The sequence below is a fragment of the Carcharodon carcharias genome, chromosome 19, assembly GCF_017639515.1.
Source record: "Carcharodon carcharias isolate sCarCar2 chromosome 19, sCarCar2.pri, whole genome shotgun sequence".
Taxonomy (NCBI): Eukaryota; Metazoa; Chordata; class Chondrichthyes; order Lamniformes; family Lamnidae; genus Carcharodon; species Carcharodon carcharias.
This window is the reverse complement of record NC_054485.1, coordinates 29,799,532-29,824,787: the sequence shown is the minus strand read 5'-3', so window position 1 is coordinate 29,824,787 and position 25,256 is coordinate 29,799,532. Positions and strand designations below refer to the sequence as shown.

The 25,256-nt window shown below is 43.1% G+C and overlaps 1 protein-coding gene across 2 annotated transcripts in view; it reads left to right on the top strand.

Annotated features, from left to right (window-relative positions):
- Window positions 1–24,352, top strand: part of clic4 (chloride intracellular channel 4) — a 137,362-nt gene extending 113,010 nt beyond the window's left edge. For both annotated transcript variants that reach the window (XM_041212916.1, XM_041212917.1), the window contains exons 4-6: window positions 2,912–3,018; window positions 11,120–11,301; window positions 22,653–24,352. In XM_041212916.1, the coding sequence (XP_041068850.1) occupies window positions 2,912–3,018; window positions 11,120–11,301; window positions 22,653–22,817 (454 nt within the window). In that variant the 3' untranslated portion in view covers window positions 22,818–24,352. The remainder of the gene's footprint in view (window positions 1–2,911; window positions 3,019–11,119; window positions 11,302–22,652) is intronic.
- The last annotated feature ends 904 nt before the right edge of the window (window positions 24,353–25,256 follow it).

Below are 25,256 nucleotides of genomic sequence, written 5' to 3'. Positions count from 1 at the left end.
AGAGGCAACAAAATGGGTGGTGCAGAAAGTGGAAAATTATCACATTGGTGTAGTAGCTTGAGAAGTGAGAAAAGAGAGCTACATCTAATCTTAAGAGTGCTTTGGGCTAACCATTGTGTGGCTCAGGTGGTAGCAATCTCCATTCTGAGTCAAAAGGCTGTGGATTCTAAGTCCCACTCCAAATACTTGAGCACAAAATCTCAGTTGACACTCTGGGTGGAATCGTTCCATGTTTGCACTAAGTGCGGTAGTGGCTGGGAAAAACTATGGTTCACCTGTTGGCCGCGATGGCGGGTTTACACGCTGTATCATCCCAAACCCGCCGAATTAGTTAGGCATTCCCTAGAAACACGCCGTATCCATGGCGGGCGGGCTCTCATTCGCTCACCACACCATCACCTCACCGCTTCATCAGGCTGGGCGCCAACTTTAAAATTTAGCCACAATATACATCTCAGTGCTTCCAGCCCATGAACGCTGCAGGGAAGATGTCCACGAAAGGCAAAAGGACTGCAGCCCCCAGGTTTAGTGACACGTCACTGGAACGCCTTTCAGATGCTGTAGAAGTCTGCCACGATGTCCTCTACCCCTGTTTTGGCCACAGGATGGGCAGCAGTGTGACCAATCAGGCTTGTGAGGCAGCGGCAGTGGTGATCAGTGCGCAATGTTGCACAGAATCGGTTGGCCATCAGATGCGGATAGAGGATGAATGATCTCATCCGTGCAGCCAGGGTGTGGCAACCGTCTCATCACTCTAAACTCACACACTCAAGCCCATCACACATTCACTCGCTGCCAGCTCAAGGGACACATCACCCATCCTAACTCACGTACCCCCACATGTCCATCCGGCTTCATCTCCTCTGGAGACTGCCTCCTCAGCTCTCACCATCTTGAGGCCACTTGCACAGGTCAACATGTGCCCCCACACACACCCTGGGATACCCTCCTTCCCCAGGACAGCCCTCATTCTGCAGCATCTTCCCTTGACTGAGGCCACTTCTCCCCCTTTGCCAAAAATGTCCTAACCCTGTTGAAAAGCCACCCACATATGGCTAATCTGGTTGGTGGAGACCTGCCGTGAGCCCCCCTTAAAAGTGATGTGATGCTGCCTGAGAAGCCTGGCGCTGATGACTGCGAGTGCTGACCGAAGCAAAGTAGGCAAACAAACTGAGGTCCCAAGCGAAATGCACATCACTTACGATCTGTTTTGTTATGAAACACATTGGAATGTTTTCCTGCCAACGTGGGCGGACAATCTAGCAGAGGGGGACGATTCCGGCAGGCAGGCCTAATAGTGATATGCTGATGTATTACAATGAGTTTGCCAATGTCCGATGGCGGAGAACGCAGACCACCATTGGCAGGCCGAGCAGACGATCGCGAACTGGTTTCACGCCATTGTGAAACCGATCACACCATGTTGTCAGCTCACACACTGAACACGCCCGACACCAGCGAGCATGGAAAAACCCAGCCTCCAGTGTAGTACTGAGAGTGTGCTGCACTGTCAGACATATTTCTGCCCTCTCAGGTGGTTATAAAAGAAGAGGAGTAGGGAATTCTTCCAGTGACTGGCCAATATTTTTGCCTCAGCCAACATCAGGAAAGCGGATTATCTGGTTGTTGTAACATTGATGTTTGTGGATGTTTGCTGTGCACAAAATTGGCTGTTGTGTTTTCAACATTACAACAGTGACTATACGCTTCAAAAGTTTTCCATTGCCTGTAAACTGCTTTGGGATGCTGTAAAAAGTCCGATATAAATGATCAACTCCATTCCCCACCCCCATTTCTTGCCTCCTTCACCTTAATTAATGTTGAATTCACTTTTTAAAAAAAACACAGGTCTTAATTTAATATAACCTGATTAATCAGCCTCCGCCTTGAGGAAAGACTGATGCTGATTTACAGTCTGGCTGATGATGCAATTATACAGCAGATGCTGCCTTGAGACCAATACATGTTTAGAGCGATGAATAGATCTGCGCACGTCTGCTTACACATGTGTTCAGAGATCTGCTCATGTTATTGCATACAATGTTAGCAACAGAAAGTTTCAAAATGACCTTCATGAAGTTCGCCTTGCACTGGTTGAAGTGACACTGCAATCAGTACCAAATGAAAATGATAGGAGATTCTGGGGAAGAAATTTGTTGATTCCCTGGGGTTGGGAGTGCCATGAGCTGCTACGTGTGCAGTGTTTCTCACTGATATTGTTCGAGAAGAACATAGTTCGCATAGTATCGTTAGAAGCGGCACTATGTGAATGAAGCTCTCCCCACCATCTTCATTATACAAAGAATCCATTTATCATTAAATATTGCCTCCTCAAAGGGCTTTCCTTCATTGTTCATTTTAAACCTGTTATTGCCCACATCCTGTTCTGGCCAGCCAATTAATAGATTTCCCCATATCATGTACCAAATCTGTCCTCAACACCACTGCTGTGGCTTATTTCTGGTTGCCTTGCCAGTTGCACTGGGGTCAAATGTCATAAATTCAACCCCACTGACTATTCTATTAATTATTAATGAGATGCATCTCACAGAGCTGCAACTGTTCTACATTCAAGGCTAAATTCAATGCTCCAGATGTGTTCCGATGCCAGAAGTGCCACCATCTAATTCCAGGCAACATGTCACTAGTAACGCTTTCTATTAGGTGATACAAAACACAGTTCACACCTCTGCGTGATGATGAGTTCACTGTAAGATGCTTCCCACTAATGTCAATGTGCTAATTAGGAAATGGGCTCGTAGAATCATGAAGGTTAATGCTGCAGTTTTCTCTCCGATTGTGGAGCAGCCTCACTACATTTCTAATGTAGGCTGAATCCATTTTGGAATGTTGCAATTGCCCTCGATGTGTTTTGTTTGAATTCCTCACTCGTTATATCTTTTGTTCCTAGGTACATGAAGCTGGGGACAAAGCACCCAGAGTCCAACACAGCTGGGAACGATATCTTTGCAAAGTTCTCAGCTTACATCAAAAACTCTAAGCCTGAAGCTAATGAAGGTAAGCAGTATGGTGGAATAGCAGCATTAATTAACCTGAGTATCCAATTCAGAATTTCTACCCAGTAACACACACACAATACATTCTCTAATCGTTTACCATGCTGAATTTAATTTGATTCTTGGAGAACCTTCTCTCCATGTTGGAATATCTGCAAACAGGCAATGCTTTGTAGTTTGGTTATGGGTTAAATTCTTCCATTTTGTGATTTCCTTGTTTTCAGTGAGGTGTTGGATAAGCTTTAGTAAAACATTTTGAGAAACCAAGGTTTTAGGCCGAGGCTCATAGTGCAGGAAATCACTAAGTTTATAAAGAGTAAAAGCGAAGTTAGGGAAATCAAGAAACTGCGATTAAGCTGAGCTTTTAAAGCTTCTAGATCGGGGCTTCCTAAATTGTGGGTTGTGACCCCACATCACAAGGTAAGATTTTGGGGTCACAAGCTCTAAGGCAGCAATGGCTATTGTGGAACTTGGATGGATTTTTGACAGCTGCAAGGCCTTTTTAAATGCTTGCCTTTTTAGTTGGTGGGTATGGTTTAATGGACTGCTCTCTGAGGCCTGATTGCTGCTGCAACTTAAGCCTTTGAATAGGTAGGTGTCTTTTTTAGGAAACCCTGCCTTTTCATCAACTCCCCAACACCCCCCACGCTCAACTCCTCTCCCCACCCCTGCCCATCCCCAACTGAACAACTCTTGCACCTCCCAAATTTTCACTCAGAGGTCACACAAAGTGTGAGCCATTAAAATGGGATCACCTTGGGAAAAAGCTTGGGAAGCACTGTTCTAGATTGTAGGAGGAGAAAAAGACAGAGAAGTCTGTAGTTCTGTAGACTTGAGATTCTGAAAAAGAATGAATTGGAATAAGAGATTGTGCAGAGACACTTGATTTTAGCATGACAGGAATGTAGCGACATGTAAGATGGTGCATTCCAAACTTTGAACTTCTCTCACTTGTTTATTCTAAGAAGCACTAATTGTAGAATTGTTGATATAATTAAGGCAAGAAAAGTTCAACTGAGAAATAGTTGTGGAATGTAGCTGTGCGAGGGAGAGATTGTCTATCAAATGACAAATCACTTTGCAAGCATGACCCTGAACTTCCTGCCACGTTATTTTAATTCCATACCTAGTCCCACTCAGTCCTTTCTGTGCGTGACCTGCGACAGTGTTCCAATGAAGCTCAATGCAAGCTCAAGGAACAGCACTTCATCTTTCACCTTGTCACTCAGGCCTCATCTGGATATATATTTTGTTTATTTACTATACCCTTAACCACTCTCTTTGGCTTTTGTACCATGGAAACTTTTGTTATTTGATCTCTCCAGCCCTCCACTCTATCACAAACCTTCCCTTCTGTTATTCTCTCCCCCTCCCCCTCTTCCACTGGCTTATCCCCTGCCACATATCTATCTTTCTTCAGATCTGGTTAAATGTCATCTCGACCTGAAACATTGGGCAGTGTTTAATGGAGGTGACTGGGATCTCGCCCACCAGCTAGAGATCTGCACCGCCTCTTTTAGGGAAGGCTGCTGTATTAAGTGCCGTGCAGGTACTAAACTGGACAGCAGCAGGCCTTCCCTGGAATCAAGAACGCTGGAGGCAGATGTCTCACCCACTGAGAGTTGCGGGCCAATCAGAAGTTGGCAGCTCTACTGAAAGAACAGAAATTTCCTCCAAGTAAATATTGGGAAACCTGAATGCATTGTTTTCAGTCTGTATCCCAAAATCCATTCCTGAGCTGTGGACTCTTCTTCCTGGCCACAGTCTGAGATTAAGCCAGTCTGTTCCTAACCTAGGTGTCATGTTTGACCCTGAGGTAAGTTTCCAACCACACATTTGCACCACCATTAAGACTGCCTATTTCCATCTCCATAACATCATCCCTGTCTCAGTTCATCTGCTGCTGAAACCCTCATTCATGCCTTTGTTACCTCTAGACTTTACTGCTCCAGTTCACTTTCAGTAGAGCTGCCAACTTCTGATTGGCCCGCAACTCTCAGTGGGCGAGACATCTGCCTCCAGCGTTCTTGATTCCAGGGAAGGCCTGCTGCTGTCCTGGCTTCTTGCCCACATTCTACTCTTTGTAAATTAGAGGACATCTAAAACTCTGCTGCTCGTGTCATAACTCACATCAAGTCCCCATTCCCCTATCACCCTTGCTGGCTGACCGACATTGGCCTCTGGTCAAGCAACGCGTATCGATCTTAAAACTCTTATCATGTTTTCAAGTTGCTCTGTGATCTTGCCCCTCCTTAACTCTGCAGCCTTCACCAGCCCCACAATCCTCCAAGATATCTGCTTCTCATCTGATTCTGATGTTTTGAGCATCCCCGATTCTAATTGTTCTGCCATTGGTGGCTGTGCCTTCAGTTGTCTAGGCTCTAAGCTCTGGAATTCCTACCCTAAACTTCTCTGCCTCTCTACCTTGCTTTTCTCCTTTAAGACTTTCCTTAAAACCTACCTCTTTCACCGAGCTTTTGGTCATTTGATCCACTATCTCCTTATGTAGCACAGTGTTATATTTTCTGTTTGAATGCTCATGTGAAGCATCTTGAGACGTTTCACTTTGTTAAAGGCACAATGCAAATATAAGTGGTTCTTGTTGTCAGTTGTCCTCTGAAGTTAATGATTCATGTTGAGGAATAGTTCTACGGATGCTGACATCTCCTTCATGTGGTACATTTCATTCAAAGGCCTTGATGCTGATATTCAGGCCACCCAGTTGTGGGATGTGACTGCCTTGCCTCATCATCATTTATAGAATATGTATTCCTGAAAAAAATTATAATCCATTTTTGTTGAGGTGTAACAGCCACCAAGCAAAATGACAGGTGCTCCCAATTTTATCTCAACTGTTTCTGGCTAACACAGATGTAGAAATGGAAATGACAGAAAATTGGTCAATCAGAACACCTGCACTACTGTGTATTTCAATTATCAAACAGCTAAATTAGTACATCACCAACATAAATGCAACTGCTTTGTTTGTGAAATATGCAAAGCTTAACTCAAATAGATTAGTGAAGATTTTTTTGAAGTCAGTCTTACACATGGCGATGAGAGATCCTGTTGATCTGAAGGAGGGCAACTAAGGATGGGTACTAAATGCTGGCCTGGCCAGCAATATCCACATCCCATGAATGAATAAAGCAAAAGTTTGGCTGAAAATCCAAGGGCTGGATTTTCCCTGTGGGCTCCTGAATCCTGCCGCCTGGCTGAAATGAGGGTCTGAAGCCTGCACAGTATGGGGAACAGTCATTCATTGGAATTTTCCGCAGGTTGGCCAATTAATGACCAGAGGGTGGACTCACCATCCAATTAAAGGCAGTGGGTGGGCTCTCAAAGCTGGAAGCCAATCATGGGCTTTCCAGCTTGAAAGGAGCTACAGGTTGCAATGGAAAATAAATAAGAGGGAGTGCTTCAAAATGGAGGTGCCCTCTCTCCAGCTTTATTAAATTTAAAATTAAAAAATGGCTTTTGAGCCAGGCCACCAGATATGTGGGGGTTGGGAGTTTGGGTGAGACCCTCTACAGGATGACTAGTGCACCCAGACGGGCAGGGAAGTCCTCTGGCCCTACCTGAAGTACTGGCCCTGTGGTGTGCCACCAAGAGGTTACTTCCAGACAGTTAAACTGGCCTGTGTCATCTCTGAAAACCTGGAGGTCGACTGGAAAATGCAGCTCTGTCACTGCTCTCTCCCTCCCCCCCACCACCTCCTCGAAAAGGACCCAGGAGCATGATGGAGCCAGGAAAGCGGCATGCAGGCCGGCATCACCATTTTTACTGCCCACCCACCTCTGTGTCTGGCCCTAGAGGAGCTCAAAATCCTGCCCATGGTTTTCCAGCTTGAGCCCCAATTCTCAGCCTGGACCTGACCTGGCGTCATCTGGCAGCCCAACCCAGCCTGACTCGATGGCAATCCTGAGCTGACCAATGTGCCACTGGCAGCCCTAATCTGACTGTACATACTTGTCATAGAAAGACTAGGGTAGCAGGTGCACAGGAACACTATCACTTCCAAGCTCCCTGCCAAATTGCATATGATCCTAGCTCGGAGATATATCACCATTCCTTCATCGTCACTGGGTCACAGTCCTGAAACTCCCTAACCAACAGCACAGAGGGAGTATTTTCAATGCATGAATTGCAGCAGTTTAACAAGAAGTCCCACAGTCACCTTCTCAAGGGCACCCATAGGGATGGACAGTAAATCTTGGCTTTGCCAGCAATGGAATATTCCAAAATGAGAGGAAAAAAAACTTGCATGAACTTATAACTGACAAAGCTGTTACTGTATGTATGGATAGAATGGACATACATTAGAGATAAATTTCTATGTGTTTGGCTTTCGCCATATGAATACAACAAATGCATTGAAATGAGTGAGCATATGATGAAGCACATGTTAATACTAACCTAAAACATGAAGGGTGCTGGCTTGCACAAGATACATGGCTGATACTCTTTTGAGTAAACCTGTTTCCATCTGTTTCAGATGAAGTTACATTGTTTCATAGTTTGCCATTGTGAGATTTGAACTCTTGATCTTGGGGTTACAAGCCCAGTACCATAACCACTTGGCTATTTAGGCCAAGCATACATGGCTGATGATGCCTATGGTGAGTAGTGTAACATGATCAGGGATCGAGGAGATGAATTCCAGATTTTTTTTATTCCGGTAGAACTGAATTTACCTTCAAAAATTTTTCTGAATTAAATAACCTTTAAATTCAAGAAAAACTTTAAAATATTTTGAGTGAATTAAAGCTAATCTGAGTACTCAACCTCACAGCAGCCATGTGGTATGATAAGCAGTGATGTTTAATAAAGAGTGTAGTGGGTTAAAGAATTCAGTCTCTAAAGTCATGCAAGACTGAGCTCATTTCCTTGCAGTCACTGGGTAGCTTCTTGGAAATGAAGACAATGGAGTTATTGAAGCCACTTCTCAACCCCACTCTGATTGGTGACCAGGCTAACAGGGCTGGTGAAAAAGAAAACATGTCATCCCATGGAGATTAGTCATTGCACAGCTGGGACTGACAATTCAGCCCAGCTCCCTCAGTATCAAATCACTTCTGAATAAATATATTGCTCAACCTAAAAAAAGCAGGCACTAGTAATTCACCATCACCTCATTACAAAAAAAAACTTGGATATTTCAAGAGATTGAAATCTTATTTCAAAGCATATGAGCTTCTAATGTAATCTGTGGGAAGATTTCTATCATACGTGTCCTTTGTTTTGTTTGCTTTAACCAAAACTACTTTAAAATCAAGCAGAAAAAAGGTCAAGTTAAAGTTCATTACAATTAGCCAAGAACCACAAAAAAAAATCACAGTTTTTTTTATATAAAGGATAAGATAATGCTGTAACCATACATATACTTATAGGATAGTGATCCCTCCCTCTCATTTCTAAGCCACGTGGGGAATGGAGTTTTCTGTTTACACAATGATGCATACTATAGTTGTTAAATAGTCATGGGGTGTGGAGGTGATGGAGGGGCGGGGTGGGGCCAATAATATTATCAGAGTCACCCAGAACATTTCAAGCTTCATAATTCTGGCCCTAACTCTCGCTCTGGGGAGTCGGGGTGGGATGAGTTGGGCCTGCTGCCCCTCTTCAAGGGTTGGAGTTTAGCCCAGTGATGATTGGCAGAATGAATTCACAAATGTAAGCAATGTCAAATCCTGTTTTTGCATGATTATAATTAGATATACAGTATTTGGTGCCCTAAATCATCATGAGGGCTAATTTCAATAATGACTTGAGGTCGAATCTCATTTCTAGTAGCTGATTCAAGCAGCCAGTTCCCCTGTTCTTGCTGTAATCTCACTCAGTACTTGAATCTCTGTGGGTAGATTGAATGAAATTGTGCAACAAACATATGTGGACAGCTCCAATGCTGCATTATTTATTATTCATTTTGTTCTGTTCACACATGCACTTTGGTGTCATTAGATGCACAAGACGAACAGCAATTTATATCCAAGTATAGTACCTATATTTATAACACCAGTCACTGTGGGCAGCCCCAGAAGACGTGAGTGAATCAAATCCTGGCAACATAAAGAATTTGTTCCTGTTTTGAACACACAACTCACATAAGCATACAATAAGTAAAAGAATTAGAGAAATGGCTCTATGGTAATAGGGTAGCATAGCATTGGTGATATCTGTATGAGAGTGTAACTGAAATATTAAAAAAAAACTGAAATATGTCTGGTGTAATCAAAATTAATACCTAAAACTGTCCTTGCCTTGAGATCTATCCCTGTGACAATTTTCTATATTCTTTTTAGTGAAAGTCTATCCTTTAGACTGTGTAATTTCCATCAACAACTTGTATTTATGCAGCACCTTAACCATAGAAAAATATCTCAAAGCTCTTCACAGAAGCATAATCGAAACAAAATCAAAACTGAGCCAAAAGAGTTATGAGGATGGGTCACAAAAAGTTTAATCAAAGGTTGTTGGACATGTGCTGGCTACGATTGTATCAGAGTTTAGCCAAGTGGAGACAGTCTCACTGAGCTAGACTACAGGGGAAAGGTGCTGGAGGAGAATAGTACGCTATTTTTCTTTGTTCTTAGGGTGTGAGTGTCACCGGAAGGCGAGGATTTATTGCCCATTTCTAGTTGCCCTCAAGCAGGTGGTAGTGAGTCACCTACAACATCACCACTATGCTGCCTTCCATTATGCCAAGGTCAGCAGACAGGTAGAGAAGGATGAGGAGAGAGAATGTACCATGGTCACACCAACAGGACATGTCATCTGTCACCAAAATTAAGGCAGTTTCAGTGTCATAGCAGGAGTGGATACCCAATTAAAGAAATTCAAACATGGAGTTGTCGGATAGATGGGTGCAGGTTGGGGGCAACAATATGTTCAAGGGCTTCAATGTACACCACCTGTAGTCCACATGTACTTAAGCGATAGATGAACAGCTACATTTGTCACCTTTAGAAAGCTCAATCTATGAACAGTTCATTGTTATCCATGTGTTCTTGGAAACAAGAAAAGACCATTAGATCAAATAAGTTGTTGCAATCACACCTGCCCTCTTCCTCATAATATCCTGCAGTCCCATTTCTCTCTCTCGAAGCACATTTGATTACCTCTTGAACTTAGGTATACTGTTAGCTGCAAAATGTGGATGCATGAATACTGTATATCTACCAGTAAAACATTGACTGAAATCATGTAAATATTATGTAACTTATCTATTTTGTACGTATTATGCCCTTCAGTCTTTATACATACAAAATATGCTTTATTTAGCTTTATACAGGAGTGGCTTGGCCTGATGCTGGTCACTTTGACTGAGGGCACTAAATAGAGATGGAGTATGAGCCAATGGTCACTGTGGGATTCAAAAATACAGGAAAGAATGCCGTCTACTTCCATTCGGGTTAGCTGTGTTTTTTTTTAAAGCTATTTCATCTATTATAAATGAAAAGAAAAAAATGCTAGAAATGCTCAGTGGGTCTGGCAGCATCTGTGGAGAGAGAATAAAGAAGAGACCCTCTTTCAGAACTGGAAAAATTTGGACATGCAACAGGTTTTAACTAAATACAGAGACAAAGGGGGAGGGGATGAAAGATCAAAAGGGAAGGTCTGTGTTAGGGTGACGGCAGGAGTGATATGATGATAGGAATGATGGTGTAGGGCAAAGGGGGGTGGTGTTGGGACAATAAATGAAACAAAAGATTGGTGTAGAGTAGCTGTAAGTGGCTACAGCAGAATCATTACCAGAACCATTCCCTATAAGCCGGTCTGGTTGTACAACAAGAACTTGCATTTATAAAGCGCCTTTGAAAAATAAAACATCCCAAGACACTTCAGAGGACGCATTATGAAATAAAATTTGACATGAGCCACATATTGGACAGCTGGTCAAAAGCTTAGTGAGGAGGTAGGTTTTAAAGACCATCTGTTGGAGTAGAGAGGCAGTGAGGTTTGTTGAAGAAATTTAAAGTCTTAGGGCCAAATACCCTAAATGGATTTGGTTTTCTTTACTGTCTCCCTAAAACATTTTGATGAATCAGTCACATCGGCTTTGCTGGAGCGCACTGTAACTGTTTTCGTTCCCATTCCCACAGCTCTAGAAAAAGGCCTGCTGAAATCACTGCAGAAACTGGATGAGTATTTGAACACACCCCTCCCCGAAGAGATCGATGCTGACAGCATGGAGGATGTCAAGGCCTCCAACCGCAAGTTTCTGGATGGAAATGAGATGACACTAGCAGACTGCAATCTGCTGCCGAAGCTTCACATTGTCAAGGTACTAAGTTATTTCACATTGTGTTTGGACCCAGCCAACTGTACAGATGTGTGCCAGCAAAGAAAGCAAATAAGAAAGCATTCTCTGGGGAACCAGGTGATCCAGAATAACCTGGCACATTGCTTTGCCAGTGTATTTTGGGTGTGCTTGCGTTCAGTTTTAATACTGCTCTTCTGAAGTTTAGCAATTCTGTTCCTCTTCGCCCATAAGGAAAGCTAAATCTATTTCTTTAAAAAAAATCTCAGCTGCCTGCACCTCATCTGGCCCATGATGCAGCTCCTGGCAGGTTTGCTCTGCCAGGGAAACTGTCATTCCTCCCGTGCTCAGGCCTCCCATTAGAATGGCAGATTGGGCTCAATGGTGCCTTCAGAGTCCAATTTGCATGTTTAAAGAGGACACTGCTAGCTTGGCATGGGCAGCCTTACCGTAAATGGCCAAAATAGCGCTGGAAAGTTGTAGTTAATCCCCTCACTCCATTTTAAAGCGGGGCTGAAGACTTCTTTGCTCTCTGTTAATCATTAAGGTCTGGATTTCTGCTGGGTCGGGATGACTCGGAAGCCATATAAAAATGGCAGCTGGCACATGATCCCGAGATCCCCAACCCAATTCCCAGGGTTTACGATTTTTGGGAGTGCCTTTTAAGGGTTTGGGTCACAAGTCCATATTCTGCACTTCCAACCTGTCCAGTCTATTATAGGGATAGGCATGTTTCAATACCCTGTAATTTTCATGGAATCAGACCAGGCTTTCAAAGAAACATGGTTCACCACACCTCAGAGATGTTGTGAACCATTATCTGCATGAGGGGACCTTTTGAAAGGTATGTTCAAAAGTTCTTCTTTATGCCTCCCCCATGTCCTCCAAACATCCCCTATGGTCCCTTATGCCCCCATGCCAAAAAATGGGACTTCCATTCCCATTCACTCACTATTTGCTATATAGAACAAATGAATGCTGTAGTGACAGTAGGATAAGTAAAATAAAACTTAAAACGAAGCAGCCATTCATTGATAACTTTCCACTTTCTTAAAACAGCTCCTTTTTACTACAGCCGAATAAATGTATCAATCCTCTAGACCCTTTAAAGTATCAATAGCTGAAACTGCAAGCACTTGAAACCTCTTCATCTTGTGTAAACAAACATTGTGAAATTGACAGAAGAGATCAGAGAGCCAGAAGTGTCAATTAAACAATGCTTTCTCTGGTATTCAGGTATTTTAGTACTCTAATGAATGTCTGAGAGCCCAGAAATCCATTAGTCTGCTGAAATGCCTTACTCACAGAGAAAACATTGCTTGATTGATGAGCTCTGGATCTCTGAACCTTGCTGCCAGTTTCACAAGCTTTATTTACGCAAGATAAAGAAGTTTCAAGTGTTTCTTTTATCCTTTCATGGAATGTAGATACCACTGACAGGACTAGCATTTGTTGCCTATCCCTAATTTGCCCTTGAATGGAGTGGCTTGCTAGACCATTTTAGAGACAGTTAGGAGTTAACCACATTGCTGTGGTTTTGGAGTCACATGTAGGCCAGACCAGGTAAGAGTGGCAGATTTCCTTACCTAAAGAACATTTGTAAACCAGGTGCGTTTTTACAACAAGCAACGATAGTTTCGTGGTCATCATTACTGAAACTAGCTTTCAATTTGAGCTTTTTGAAATCTGTTAATTGAACTCAAATTCCACCAGCTGTTGGGGTGAGATTTGAACCATGCCCCCAGGGAATTAGCCTTGCTACCAGATTACTAGTCCAGTGGTATTACCACTACACTGCCATCTCCTCATGCTTTGGGTGATGTACTACTGTTTTACGAAGGTGGAAAATGAGTCATTTGTGAAAAATCTTTGTTTTTTTCTAGTAATAAGTGCTTGCAGTTTCTGCTATTGATACTTTAAAATGTCTGGATGATTGACACTTTTATTGGACTGTAGTAAAATGACTTTACTTTTAAGTGGAAAGTTATCAATGAATATATTTTTTTTAAAGTTTATTTACATATCCTAATATCACTATAGGGTTCATTGCACCTGTAAACTGTATAGAATGTATATGGATAAGCCATTGCTTGGCATGGGGTGCATGAGTGGCCATAAGGGTTGTTCTGATGGGTAAAGTTGGCATGGGGGAATGAGGAGCCATGGGGGTTATTTGAGGGACGTAGCTTGTCATGGGGAGCATGAGTGGCCATAGAGGTAGCTTGGCATGGGGGGGGGGGTGCATGAGGGGCCATAGGGGGCAGCTGGGGGTCATGGGGTGGCATTGATGAGACATGAGGAATGTGCGGGGACGGTCTGAGGAATGAGAGCTGGAGGGCCTTTCTGTTTTTATTTTAACTGTGACAAAGTCTCACAGCATGGAGACATGCCTTTGAAACAGCACACCTCCAAACATTTTCCTGGGTTGACTGGCCTGACTGCAGCCAACACCCACCCTTTGACAATGAAAATCCTATCCTTGCAGGCCCTTTCTCCCGAGCTGGGTAGGGTGATTTGGGAATTTTCTCACCTCCCAGCACTTGCCTCGAGGTTGAAAATCCAGCCCTAAATACCAACTCTAGGGACTTCCATGCTCTGAGCCACGATGTTATCCAATAAAAAGTAAACAAATAGAGAAAATATTAAAACAGGTTAATGAAGTCCTCCTAGTATCAGTCTGCAGAAATTGTTGATGTTAAGCTAACAGTTTTATCATTGTAGGTGCCTTTGTTCAACATGCTTCTTTGCCCCATTGTGAGGCAGTGAAAATCAGTAAACATTTTGCATATTTAGGGAAAGATTTTCCCCCTGTCGTGGGGGAAGTGCGGGAGCCGGTGCGGGTGGGTGCGCCTCCGATCGGCGCCCTCAATTGGGGGCGCACTGCCATTTAAGGCCCGCCCAGTGTGACGTCTGTGAGGAAGCACTATGTGCTCCCTAGGCGGGCGGGGGGGTGGGGGGGGGGGGGGGGGGAGGGGAAATTCCCTCAGTCGGGAGTGCGCTCTTTTGGGTAAGCACGTGAAAGAGCGCACAGATCTCCCTGAAGCTAAGTGCTGCCTCAGGGAGATTGGCTCAGAATTTAAATTTTTAATACAAATGATAAAAAAATTTCCCTGACATGTGACACTGTCACATGAGCTGGGGCATGTCAATAACTTTTACTGAAAGATTGGATAAAAATTTTAATACCCTCATGAAACCTCATTCCACCCGTGGATGAGGTTTCATGCTTTTTCCGAAACCCGCCTGGGCTCCCAGCCTGCCATCCAACCTTAAGGTTGAACTGGCAGATCCATTAATTACCTTAATTAGTTTTTCAATAGCTTCAACAGGCCGTTGACAGGTTGGCGGGTGCACAGCTGACTCGGCTGCACCCCCGCCAACCTGAAAATGGAAAAGACGCGGGGTGACGTTGGGAGTTCCACCCTACGCCATCCTGCGTCATTTTACGTGTCAGCGAGCGGGCCCCAGAAGATCCTGCCCTTAGTTTCAGAAAATATTCATTTTTTCTTTATACTTATAATTCGATCCCATGTCACAGTTGTTACTATTTTTAGTTGAACAGGAGCATGAAGAGATGGTAACATTAGGAACATAAGAAATAGGTGCAGGAGTAGTCCACGCGGCATCCTGAGTATATGGCCTCTTATACTAAACCCTCCAGACAGGGAAAACATCACCAGCCCTCAAAGAATTTTATATGTTTCAATTGGATCACCCCTCATTCGTCTAAATGACAGAAAATATAGGTCAATTCTATTCTAACTCTGCACACAGGACGACCTTCTTGCCTTAGGGATTGATCAGTGAACCTTTGTTGTACTCTGACAAAGGCAAGTACACACTTACCCTTAGGTAAGAAGACCAAAACTGTACATAGTGCCCCAGGTGTGGTCTCAATCTAAGTGTAGCAAAACTTCCATTCTCTATATTGCAATCCCCTTGTAATAAAAAACAACATGCTATCTGCCTTCCTAATTGCTGAAGATGCTGTACCCACATCTCCAAGCTAACTTTCTGCATTTCTTGTATGGGGACACCTAAGTCTTCCTGAACATCAATATTTAAACATTTCTCACCATTTAAAAATATTGTAATTTCCTATTCTTCATGCCAAAGTGAGTAATCTCACAGTTCTCCACATTATACTCCAATTGCCACCTTTTTGCCCAACTTACCCAATCAATCAAACTAGCCTTTATCCCTTTGCAGCCTCTTTGCATTCTCCTCACAGCCTACACCCCAAACTAGCATTGTTTCATCAACAAACTTGGTTATTTTACACTCTGTCCCATTATCTAAGTTACTGATATAGGTAGATTGTGAATAGCTAAGGCTTAAGCACTAGTCCTTGTACCGCTTACCTCTATTTTCTGACTGTTACCAATCCTTAATCCATGCTAATGTATTAGTCCCCATCCCATGAGCCTTAATCTTGTGTAAAATTCCTGATCCTTTCAGAACTTATTAAATAAAAAATAGACAATTGCAAATGACAACAAGGCAACGTGCTGGGACCAGTGCCCTTGTGAATTGAATAACTAGGGCTGTAGAGAGGGCTTTAAACTAAATGGGGGCAGGTGGAAGGCAGGGTTCTGGAGAGGGTATACATAGGCTAACAAAGCATAAGGGTATGGCAGCATTGCAGGGCAGCTATTTGGTACTGATACCCAGAGTGTGACAGTAAGGGACAGAGTGTGCAAACCTAAAAAAACAGCAGCAAATAGTGTCAAAGGGGGGAAAATGGTAAAAAGGCAAAATTAATGGCTCTTTACTTAAATACATAGTATTTGGAACAAAATAAATGAATTAACGGCACAAATAGATGTTAATGGGTATGATCTTATAGCCATTATGGAGACATGGTTACAAGGAGATCAAAGCTGGGAACTAATATTCCAGGGTATGTGACTTTTCGAAAGGACAGGCAGGAAGGAAATGGATGGTGGGATAGCTTTGTTAGTATGCGATGGAATAAGTACGATAGCAAGAAATGATCTTGGATCGGAAGTTGTAGAATCCATATGGGTGGAGGTAGGAAATAACAGTGGGAGGAAGACATTGGTGGGGAGTTGTCTAGAGGGCCCCTAACAGTAGCTATACTGTAGGACAGAGAATAAATCAGGAGATAAAAAGGGCATGAAAAAAGGCAGTACATTAATCATGGGTGACTTTAATCTTCATGCAGATTGTGAAAATCAAATTGGCAGAGGTAGCCACAAGCAAGAATTCATAGAGTGTATTCTGGACGGTTTCCTGGTGTAGTGTGTTGTGGATCCAACCAGGGATCAGGCTATTTTGGATCTGGTAATGTGTAACGAGGCAGGTTTAATAAATGATCTCAGGGTAAAGGATCCACTGGGAAATGGTAGAATTTAGCATTCAGTTTGAGAGTGAGAAACTTAGGGCAGCATTTTCCCCCTGTTGTGGGAGGGGGGGGGGGGGGGGGGGGGAGGTGGGGGGGTGGGGGGAGATGTTGGCGGGGTGGGCATTGTGCAAGAGCAGGCGCAAGCCGGTGGGTTCCCGATTGGCACCCCCGGTCAGGGGCGTGCTGCCATTTTACATAGGTGGGCCAGTTAAGGCCCACCCAACGTGATGTGCACCAGGATGCGCTCCCTATGCAGGAGGGGGGTGGGGGTGGATTCTCTGAGCTGGGCTGTGCCCCTGCCAAACTGAAAATCTAAATGATGCAAGGTGACATCAGGACGCTCGCCTGATGTCACCGCGCGTCATTTTACGCATCAGCGAGTGGGCTCTGCCCCTGTTTGCCGAAAGGAGAATTCTGCCCTTGGGTTGGAAACAGCTGTACTAAACTTAAATAGGGGTAGTTACAAAGGAATGAGGGCAGAATTGGCTGGAATGGACTGGGAGAGGAATGTAACAGAAAAGACGGTTGATGAACGAAACCAGTCTTTTAAGAAAATAGCTCATAACTGACAACAATGATATATCCCAGTGAGAAAGGGGATTCTAGGAAGGGGATAAACCAACCATAGTTTAGCAAGGAAGTTAAGGACAGTATCAAATTGAAAGAAAAAAACCTACAATGTGGCAAAGATTATTGGTAAGCCAGAGGATTGGGAAAGTTTTAAAATCCAACAAAAGATGACCAAAAGAATAATAAAGAGGGAGAAAATAAACTTTGAGAGTAAACTAACAAATAATATAAAAATGGACAGTAAGAGCTTCTTTAAATACGTAAAAAGGAAGAGAGAGGCCAAAGTGAACGTAGGCCCCTTAGAGAATGAGGCTGGGGAAATAATAATGGGGAACCAGGAAATGGCAGAGGAATTGAATAAATACTTTGCATCAGTCTTCACGGTAGAAGACACTAATAACATACCAAAAGTACTAAATAATCAAGGGGCAAAAGGGGCGGGGGTAATAAATACAATAAACATCACTAGAGAAAAGTACTAGGAAAAATAATGGGGCTAAAGTCGGATAAGTGCCCTGGACCTGATGAGTTGCATCCTAGAATATTAAAGGAAGTAGCTACACAAATAGTGGATGCGCTAGTTGTAATCTTCCAAGAATCCTTAGATTCTGGAAAAGTCCCAGAAGATTGGAAAACTGCCAAGGTAACACCCTTATTCAAAAAGGGAGAGAGACAAAAAACAGGTAACTATAGGCCAGTTAGTTTAACATCTGTCATTGGGAAAATGTTGGAGTTTATTATAAAGAATGTAATAGCAAAGCATTTAGAAATGCATAATATAATCAAGCAGAGTCAGCATGGCTTCATGGAGGGGAAATCATGCCTGACAAATTTATTAAAAGTCTTTGAGGAGGTAACAAGCAGGATAGATAAAGGGGAACCAGTAGATGTATTATATTTGCATTTCCAAAAGGCGTTTGATAGGGTACCGCATATAAGGCTATTTAATAAGATCAGAGCCCATGGTATTGGGGGTAGTATATTCGCATGGATAGAGGATTGGCTAACCACTAGAAGGCAGAGAGTTGGGATAAGGGAAGTATTTTCAGGATGGCAACCTGTAACTAATGGAGTGCCACAGGGATCAGTGCTGGGGCCATAATTATTTACAATATATATTAACAGGGAGAATTTTCTCCCCGTCGGGCGGGCTGGGCAGGAGCGGGCGGGGGCGGGCACGCAGCTGATCACCGTCTGCGATCAGCTGCGCGCTGCCATTTTATGTGGGCGGGCCTTTCAAGGCCTGCCCAGCCTGACACGCACCCAGAAGCGCTCAGCACTATCTGTGCAGGCAGGGGGAGGAGGGAGAGTCAGGATCTGCGCCTTTTCACGCATGCATGTGAAAGAGCGCTGAAATCTCCCCGAGGCACGGAGCTACCTCTGGGAAATTAAGCAAAGTAATAAAAATGTGATAAATAAAAAGATTAAATTACTCCTCATGTGACATTGTCCCAGCGTCACTGCGCATCATTTTACATGTCGGCAAGCAGGACCCACCCCTGCACACCGACCAGAAGATTCAGGCCAATGACTTAGGTAAGGGAAGTGAATGTACTATTGCCAAGTTTGCAGATGACACCCTTGTTCAGACAGCATTTAAGAATCAACCACATTGCTGTGGGTCTGGAATCATATATAGGCCAGACCAGCAGATTTCCTTCCCAAAAGGGCATTAGTGAACCAGATGGGTTTTTACAACAATCAGCAAAGGTTTCATGGTTATCATCAGACTTTTAATTCTGGGTTTTTATTGAATTCAAATTTCACCATTTGCTATGGCAGGATTTCAACCCAGGTCTCCAAAGCATTACCCAGGGTCTCTGGATTGCTAGTCCACTGATAATACCACTATGCTATCACCTCCCCATGAGTATTTAGATAAGCACTTGAAATACCATGGCGTACAGGGCTGCAGGCCAAGTGCTGGAAAATAGGATTAGAATAGATAGGTGCTTGATGGCCAGCATGGAAATGTTGGGCCAAAGGGCCTGTTCTTGTGCTGTATAACTCTATGACTCTATGACATGAAAATAGGTGGGAAGGCAAGTGGTGAGGATGACACAAGGAGGGATATAGATAGGTTAAGTGAGTAGGCAAAAATCTTGGCAGATGGAATGTAATGTGGGAAAATATGAGGTTATGCATTTTGTCAGGAAGAATAGAGGAGCTGAATATTATTTAGAAACATAGAAACTAGGCACAGGAGGAGGCCATTCGGCCCTTCGAGCCTGCTCCACCATTTGATATGACCATGGCTGATCGTCTATCTCAATGCCATATTCCTGCTTTCTCCCCATACCCTTGATGTCCCTAATATCCAAAAAATGATCAATTTCTTTCTTGAATGTACTCAGTGAACTGGCCTCCACAGCCTTCTGTGGTAGAGAAATCCACAGGTCTGAGTGAAGAAATTTTTCCTCATCACAGTCCTTAATGGCCTGCCCCATATCCTGAATCTGTGGCCCCTAGTTCTAGACTCCCCAATCAGGGGAAACATCCTCCCAGCATCTCGGCTGTCTAGACCTGTTAGGATTTTATACACCTCAATCAGATCCCCACTCATTCTTCCAAACTCCCTACTGAAAACAGGCCCAGTCAAACCAATTTATCCTCATACGAAAGTCCTGTCATCCCCGATATCAGTCTAGTGAGCATTCACTGCACTCCCTCTATGGCAAGTATATCCTTTCTTAGGTAGGGAGACCAAAACTGCATGCAATACTCCAGGTGTGGTCTCACCAAGGCCTAGTATAACTGCAATAAGACATCTCTACTTCTGAGTTCAAATCCTCTTGCAATAAAGGCCAACATACCATTTGCCTTCCTAACTGTTTGTTACATCTGCCTGTTTACTTTCATTGACCGGTGTACAAGGACACCCAGATCCCTTTGTACATCCACATTTCCCAATATATCACCATTTAAATAATACTCTGCCTTTCTGTTTTTCACACCAATGCATATAACTTCACATTTATCCATGTTATACTGTATCAGCTGTGTGTTTACCTACACACACAACTTACCTAAATCACCCTGAAGCCTCCTTGTATCCTCTTCACAACTCACAACCCCACCCAAACATGGAAATATTGCATTTGGTTTCCTCATCCAAGTCATTTGTATATATCGTGAATGGCTGGGGCCGAAGCACTAATCCCTGCGGTGCACCACTTGTCACCACCTACCATCCGGAAAAAGACCCATTTATTCCCACTCTCTGCTTCTCAATCCATTCCAGTATATTACCCCTGATCCTGCGTGCTTTAATTTTGCCCACTTAGCCTCTTATGTTGGACCTTATCAAAAGCCTTCATTTACATGGATAAAGACTGCAGAAAGCTGCAGCACAGAGGGATTTGGGAGTCCTTGTGCATGAATCCCAAAAAGCTATCATACAAGTTCAGCAGGTAATAGGGAAGGCAAATGGAATGTTGGCCTTTATTTCAAAGGGAATGGAATATTAAAATAGAGAAGTCTTGCTAAAACTATACAAGGCACTAGTTAGATCACATCTAGAATACTGTGAACAATTTTGGTCCCCTTATCTAAGGAAAGATATGTTGGCATTGGAGAAGTCCAGAGAAGGCTCACTAGGTTGATCCTGGATATGGTGGGATTTTCTTATGAGGAGAGGTTGAGTAGATTGGGCCTGTACTCATTGGAGTTTAGAGGAATGAGAGGCAACCTTAACGAAACATGTAGGGGAGAATTTTCTCCCTGTCGTGCGGGCTAGGCAGGAATGGGCGTGGGTGGGTGCGCAGCCAATCCATGCCTGCGATTGGCTGCGTGCTGCCATTTTAAGTTGGCGGGCCAACTAAGACCTGCCCAGCGTGACACGCACCCAGAAGTGCTTAACGCTCCATGGTGAGGACGGGGGGAGGAGGGAGAGTTGGGGCCTGCGCTCTTTCACGTTTGCGCGCAGAAATCTCCCTGAGGTACAGAGCGGCCTCAGGGAGATTAATTTGATTGTGAAAGACTGAAAAAATTTTTTTTTAAATTATTTGGACATGTCCCCTCATGTGACAATGTCACATGAGCTGGGACATGTCTATGAATTTTATTAAAAATCTTTATTAAAGTTATAAACCCTTCATGAAACCTCATCCTGCCCATGCATGAGGTTTTGTGAGAAATATGAAGGCTGCCTGGGCTCTTCGTCTGCCCGCCAACCTTAAGGTTGGATGGGCAGCCCAGACAATCAGCTTAATTAGTTGTTAAATGTTCTTAATAGGCCTTTGACAAGTTCAGCGGGTGTGCAGCTGACTCAAGTGCGCGCTTGCCGAATTGAAGATCAGAATGACGTGTGGTGATATCGGAATGCACGCCTGACTCACCGCACGTCATTTTACGCATCAGCAAGCGGGGCCCCACCCCCGCACACCGACCAGAAGATTCAGGCTATAAGATTCTTAGGGGGCTTGACAGGGCAGATGCTGAAACGTTGGTTCCCCTTGTGGGAGAGCCTGGAACCAGAGGGCATAATCTCAGAGTAAGGGGTCGCCCACTTAAGACAGAGATAAGGAGGAATTTCTTCTCTCAGAGGTTAGTCAGTCTGTGGGATTCTTTACCACAGAGGGCTGTAGAGGCTGGGCTGTTAAGTATATTCAAGGCTGAGATAGACGGATTTTTAATCAGTAAGGGAATCAAGCGTTATGGAGAAAAGTCAAGAAAGTGGAGTTGAAGATTATCAGATCAGCCATTATCTCAATGAATGGCAGAGCAGACTCAATGGGCCAAATGGCCTACTTCTGCTCCTATGTCTTATGGTCTAATCTCATTAGGCAGTCTAGATGATGTATAAAAACAAAAAAAGTGCAGATGCTGGAAATCCAAAACAAAAACAGAATTACCTGGAAAAACTCAGCAGGTCTGGCAGCATCGGCAGAGAAGAAAAGAGTTGACGTTTTGAGCCCTCATGACCCTTCAACAGTTCTGTTGAAGGGTCATGAGGACTCAAAACGTCAACTCTTTTCTTCTCCGCCGATGCTGCCAGACCTGCTGAGTTTTTCCAGGTAATTCTGTTTTTGTTTTAGATGATGTATAACCTGGAGATAAAATGAATGCCTTGTAATCACCCTCCTATACCTATTATTTTCTTTCATTTACAGTGGCGCTTATGGGGTAACTTTATCATTATAATTTCTGTTTTTTGCAAGTAGTGAGTATTGTGAAACCTGAGCAGACCATATGGCTCATAAGTTGACATTTGATGACATTGACACTGAAACCAATGGTCATTGCAAGTTTGTTGAATAATATTCCACAAAACACAGTATATATGACAAAGCAATAAACTGACGAGAAACTCAAATGAGATTTAAACATGAATCCATCAGGACTTTTGTGGTTTTATAAGATCTTTTGTTAAAATACTTAGGGCTATCCTGGTGATATGATAATGCCAATATATAAATGCAAGTTCTTTTTTTTTTGGCAGGTTGTGGCAAATAAATATCGGAACTTTGACATTCCCAAATCCATGACGGGAATCTGGCGATACCTGCAGAATGCTTACACCAGGGATGAATTCACAAATACATGCCCCGGAGACAAAGAAATTGAAATTGCTTATGCAGATGTAGCAAAACGTCTCAGCAAGTGAAGGTGGACAAAGCCAGCACAAGCATTCACTAACAGAAAAGCTTTTGTTAACAGACTACGCTTTCCTTTTATTGCATGGTTTTGCAAAGTTGTCAGATATTTTATATTTTTCATTGGATTATAACTTCAGGTATCTCAGACCTTACTTTTTTTATATATATATATATATTTTTAGGAAGGGCTTTCAAGGTTCAATAAGCTAAGCTAACATTTGTCTAGGTGACCAAAACCACTTGGTATTTGATATCCAACAAGGTGCTTCTTGATATCTATGGGAAAATGTTATAGGAACCTGTGCCTTTAAAACCTTGTGCTGTGAAAGGTCATTCTATAATATGTGAAAAATAGCAAAAGAACATTGCTCATCTTAGTCAATTTTGATCACATTTACATGTAGATATCACAAACGCAATCTTAGCTTCAAAAGTTAACAGGTTAAAATTGCCTCCTTGGTTAGTATCACATTAGTTGACAGACAACCTAAATGTAACCACCACCATTAAGTAAGCAAGTAACCTTGAAAGCCCTAGTTGTAGGTATTAAAAAAGAAATACACATACAAATGCTAAATATAATGAGTTACAGTATTCAGCTGATCAGTTTTATCATTGTATTTATAATGCTGCAATAATCCTCAAGTCCTTGACTGGTTAATCATAAGTAAAATATTGCCATTTGCCCTATTGTTAAACTTCATTCCAAACTATTATGACACATTTTATTATTTTCTTTGGTTTTATAGGTATTTTGATAAGTTAACAGGAGAATCAGTTTGCCTTGGGTTCCGTGGGCTGAATTTTATGCTGATCGGGCGGGAAATCACACGAGATGATGTCGGACGAGCGCCCGATGTCATCCCGCGCTTGCGCGATATTTTGGTCGGCGGGCATGTGCAAAAGCCAGAAGCACGTCCGCCAATTAAGAGAGAAATTAAGCCCATTAACGACGCAGTTGTTTGTCATTTTATGTAACTCCATCCAACCTTGCGGTTGACAGACGGGCGAACTGGCCAGGCAGCATTTACATTTTTCATGAAACCTCATCCAAGAGCGGGATTAGGCTTCTGTTATTAAATAAAATAAAAATAGAAATCTGTGGACACCATTTTTATAACCTGTATGTTCAGGTGATTGATTGTGATGCTTGGACATATTATTCCTGATTTTAAAAGCTTTATTTCCTGGTTTTCCGGTCTTCAGCTCCCTGAGACAGGTCTCTGCCTTCAGGGAGCTTTCTCTCAGCGCTCGCCCGTGCTGATGTCATCGCTCGCCCTCCTCCCACAACCACCCTGGCAGCGTTGAGTTTTTCAGCATGTGTTTCACACTGGCTGAAAATTCAGGCCCTATAGTTGATATAGAGGGTGGCTGAGCAAGAGATTAAACAAAATCAACACTGAAGTAAAACATGGTGATTAGTGGCTGTAGCGGGTGATGCAATATCCAGTTCATAGAACTTTTTATAAGTTTTTGTTAAGTGTACATTATTGTTCTTACAAAGATACACAAGCTGAAGACAATAAAGTCTGGATCAATAGCTCTCCCTATGTTTTTGTATAATTTCAAAAGATATTGAGTGGTTCATTTAACTATTTAAAGAAAAGAGTAGGCCAGCTTTCCTGAGTGATTAGCTTCATGTGCAACATGTCAATGCACAAAAAGAGCTGATGCCACTTTGTATCTTGGATGTTCTCAAAGGAGAGACACAAAACTCTTATATGGTGCAGTTCTCTGCACTGCAGGGCCAGTTGCTCCATTTGTCAGAGATGTCTGAAAAGGAATGTTCAGATTGGTCTTGCATTTCTTTCCTCCTCATCGTCTGCATCAGAATACCAAACCCAGGGGCAATGGAAACATATATTTGACGTACACCCAGCTCATGGCAGATATTCAGCGTACAATGAAGGACAACACTTCCACTGTTGATTATCACATTGCTCAGTTCGTTCCTTGTTGCAGGACATAATGCACCTGATAACCTGATGATGGTGGTATATTACTGTTCACTCAGGGAGTCTGAGTTGCTGCGGCAACATGCACTTTTCACAAGCAAGGATAATGATGATGGAGGCTGCAATGTTGTTTCCATCACATGACTGACCAGGAATCTCTCCCACTTTTACCACCTGCCATTGGCATGTGTTGGATTTTCAGGCTGATAGTCAACTTGCTTGCCTGCATTATGAATGCACCTTCCTTGACTATCAAGACTTGGGATGGGACTCAAACCCAGAGTTCCTGAATCAGAGACAGGGATGCTACCCACTGCACCACAAGAACTCCTACCTGACAACCTGCAGGCTACTTATCTAATAGGCACTTGGTAATGCACTTGTAATCTACAAAAGATATATATCTCCTGAAGTTATCCCAGGTTGATTATTCTTAATTTAGGGCCATTTATTAGTGCTTTCTGAAGGATTTTATATGAAGATCAAGCTGCT